Source organism: Numenius arquata, chromosome 1 (assembly GCF_964106895.1).
Source record: "Numenius arquata chromosome 1, bNumArq3.hap1.1, whole genome shotgun sequence".
In the NCBI taxonomy this organism is placed as follows: Eukaryota; Metazoa; Chordata; class Aves; order Charadriiformes; family Scolopacidae; genus Numenius; species Numenius arquata.
Window position 1 is genome coordinate 3,025,619 of NC_133576.1, and position 3,733 is coordinate 3,029,351.

The 3,733-nt window shown below is 38.4% G+C and overlaps 1 protein-coding gene across 1 annotated transcript; it reads left to right on the forward strand.

The window, feature by feature from the left end:
- Positions 1 to 440: 440 nt before the first annotated feature.
- NTF3 (neurotrophin 3) lies at positions 441 to 1,214 on the forward strand. Its single transcript, XM_074150856.1, has one exon. It carries the CDS (start codon positions 441 to 443, stop codon positions 1,212 to 1,214), a length of 774 nt encoding a protein of 257 aa, XP_074006957.1.
- Positions 1,215 to 3,733: the final 2,519 nt, after the last annotated feature.

The window sequence follows — 3,733 nt, forward strand, 5'->3', positions numbered from 1 at the left end:
TACAGTGCCAAAGAGAGAAAGAGAGTAAAAGAGCTATTGAAATATGGTATTTATTTTATTTTACCTATGAAAGTAACTTGGCCTCTCTGCTGCCAAGACCTGGACATACCATCCCATGAGCTGCCTACCTCTGTAGAGAAAGGACCCAGCTGACATATATACCACTATGCATGGAAAGAGGGAAAGTAAGGTCATCCTGAAAAGTGCATGAAATATAGATGAAACACTGAAAAAAATTATCAGAAAACAGTTGCACTCATTATAAAGTATAATGAAATAGTATCTTCAAAGAAACACATAGCTTATCTGTATCTATAAAGTGCAGGTATTATAAAAACAAATCCAAATTTTCATCTTTACAACCTCTAGTAAACTTCCCTATTTAATTGTTTTTATGTTGACTTCCTCTTCCTTTGCAGATCTTACAGGTGAACAAGGTGATGTCCATCTTGTTTTATGTGATATTTCTCGCTTATCTTCGTGGCATCCAGTCTACCAACATGGATCAAAGGAGTTTGCCAGAAGATTCAATAAATTCTCTTATTATTAAACTCATTCAGGCAGACATTTTGAAAAACAAGCTTTCTAAGCAGATGGTAGATATTAAGGAAAACTATCAAAACACAGTGCAGAAAGCAGACACTCAGCAAGATATGGATGGAGATGAAAATGTGAAATCAGACTTCCAGCCAGTTATCTCAATGGATACAGACCTCTTAAGGCAGCAGAGACGCTACAACTCTCCCCGAGTCCTCTTGAGTGACAACACACCGCTGGAACCACCGCCGCTGTACCTCATGGAGGATTATATTGGAAATTCGGTGGTGGTGAACAGAACCTCCCGGCGGAAAAGGTACGCGGAGCACAAGAGTCACCGAGGGGAATATTCTGTTTGTGACAGTGAAAGTTTATGGGTCACGGACAAATCATCTGCGATCGACATTAGAGGACACCAGGTAACTGTTCTGGGAGAAATTAAAACAGGCAACTCTCCAGTAAAGCAATACTTTTATGAAACGAGGTGTAAAGAAGCCAAGCCTGTAAAAAATGGCTGCCGCGGCATTGATGACAAGCACTGGAACTCCCAATGCAAGACATCCCAAACATATGTTAGAGCACTGACTTCAGAAAATAATAAACTGGTAGGCTGGAGATGGATAAGAATAGACACCTCCTGTGTGTGTGCATTGTCAAGAAAAATAGGAAGAACATAAATCTGCATCTCTGCTATATAAATTATTACTTTAAATTATATGATATGCATGTAGCATATAAATGTTTATATTGTTTTATATATTATAAGTTGACCTTATTTATTAAACTTCAGCAAATCTACAGTATATAAGCTTTCTCTCTCAATAAACAAGAGCAAAGGGTGTGTGCCTCTGCTGTGGGCAACTCCGGGTTTTTTTAGACTATGTTTGTGACACTGCTTGTCGGCAGCATACCGTAACCTTACTGTAAAATCTGTGTAAAATCAGTATTTTTCATTCAGTATTGTCAAGCCAGTGACTGTCATTTAGTAAACTTGTTAAAAATCAGATCAATGTCAAGAGTTGTGTACATATTTATGTTCCCTGACCTATACATTCACATTTAATTGGATGCAGTATTGACTTCTCTCCACCAAAACTAAAATGGACCAAAATACGTGTTGTAGACCACAGATGATGTCAACATTACAGGCATCAAGCAGCCATTTCTGCATATTATGCCAGTTTTGCCAGTGAAATGACCATTTTCCCTCTGTTAACATTTCAGAGTGACTGCTAATAATTCAAGTAACTTTAATTTATGTTTTTGAAACACATTTGTTTTGCAACTGTTTCTAATGCTGCCAGTTCATCATAGAAAAAATACAAAAGAAAATCTAAAATATTTGCAGCAGAAGTTTACTGAAGCCAAGAACCAATCTAAATGGATCATTAATATAATACATGAAAGATGATTTCTTCAGAATTTACTATTTGTTGTGATCAGCCTCTTCCTCCTCACAAAAACCAATTATCTTCTGCTTCTGATCCATTGTTGGATCATTCCTCTTTGTCTGAGTTTTTAAATTAGAAACAAAGCTGGTGGTGTCTTAGCCTTAAAAGAGGCCTTGGCTTGCAAATTTTAGTAAAGAAAGATATGATATCCTAGCATGGATATCAAAGCCACACACCTGTACGAAGCAGTTCTCCTCATCAATCCATTTTCCATTTTTCACAGAGGGAAAAATATGTAGAACTGCTCAACAAACCTGGTACCTTTCATAGGAGCGTGAAATAATAGATCTTTTTGAGCAGTATGGTGACTGAAAAGCAAGTAGTCCATAGTTATAATGAAGTTCTTCAATTATACAGGTGAGTTGTTACTTAGGACAGATAAATGTACTAGCATATATATACCTCAAACTCTCCTTTTTATTGTCATGTAGCTCCACTGGGGACGGTAATAATTATACTACTTGAAGAGATCATAGAATCATAGAATGGGTTGGGTTGGAAGGGACCTTAAAGATCATCTAGTTCCAATCTCTAGTTCCAATCTCCCTGCCATGGGCAGGGACAACTCCCACTAGACCAGGTTGCTCAAAGCCCCATCCAGCCTGGTCTTGAACACCTCCAGGCATGGGGCATCCACAACTTCCCTGGGCAGCCTGTTCCAGTGCTTCACCACCCTCACAGTAAAGAATTTCTTCCTAATATCTAATCTAAATCTCCCCTCAAAGATTATCTATTATGAGATGGTCTATTATACGTTATCTTTGGGATCCCTGGATGGGATCACACTCCCGTAAAAGTAATTAAGAGTCTTGTCATGGCTCTCAACAGAGTTAAGATTGGACTGCATATGTTACCTGTGTCTAGCTAGATCTTAACACCCAGCCAGGGCTGAAAAATGCCAGCCATTCAAAAAGCATTACAGCTGTAGTGGTCTTTGTTTTTTACACTATGGCTTTAACTGTTATAGTGTGTTCAGCATCACACATGAAAATGAGATCAGAGCACTCAAAACTGAGGTTGCAGAATGCCTTTGTTCATACAACTTTCACTACTGGAGAACCAACTTCAAGTTTGCAACAGATCAGCAGGTTGTGTGGTCTCCCCTAATCCCTTACAGAGAGCGTTACACATCATAAAACGACCGGAGAACTGGATGGGTCATTTATGAGGCCAAGCACTGGAATAGCAGTGCCCCTGAAAGCCAGGCTGTGCTGTATAGGTATAATTCTGCAGGGGAGTCCACAAACAAAGTTTTTGAGAACCATCTCAATTTTCAACATGAGGCCAGCGTATTTACCTCACAGGAAATATCATCACCTCACAGTACTAAATCCTAACTTTGCTTCAAGCAATAATAACTTCAGAGGTTCAATTCCAAGGCAATCATAACAATGAACTTGGTATCTGGTAGATCTGACTGGAATTTTTCCAGTGTTGTCTTTCTTTGCAAGCATTAAAAAAAAAATAATAAAAAATCCTCAACAGAGCTTTTGCAAGTTTTACTAGTATGAAAGGTTAGGTTTCAACTAAATTTTTTGCTTGGAGCGACAAACATTTTTTGGAGTCCTGCCCCACTGAAATTTTTTGCAAGCTAAAAGCCTAATTTTATACCTTGAATTCCCCAAATAAAGACCATTTTCAGATGCTGTGAGTAATTGAGAGCCGACATTGTCATGGATCATTAACTCTAGAGATCTCCATGCTTCAGTATGCCAGATAGGTCTATCTCTGTATGAGAAGAGGAA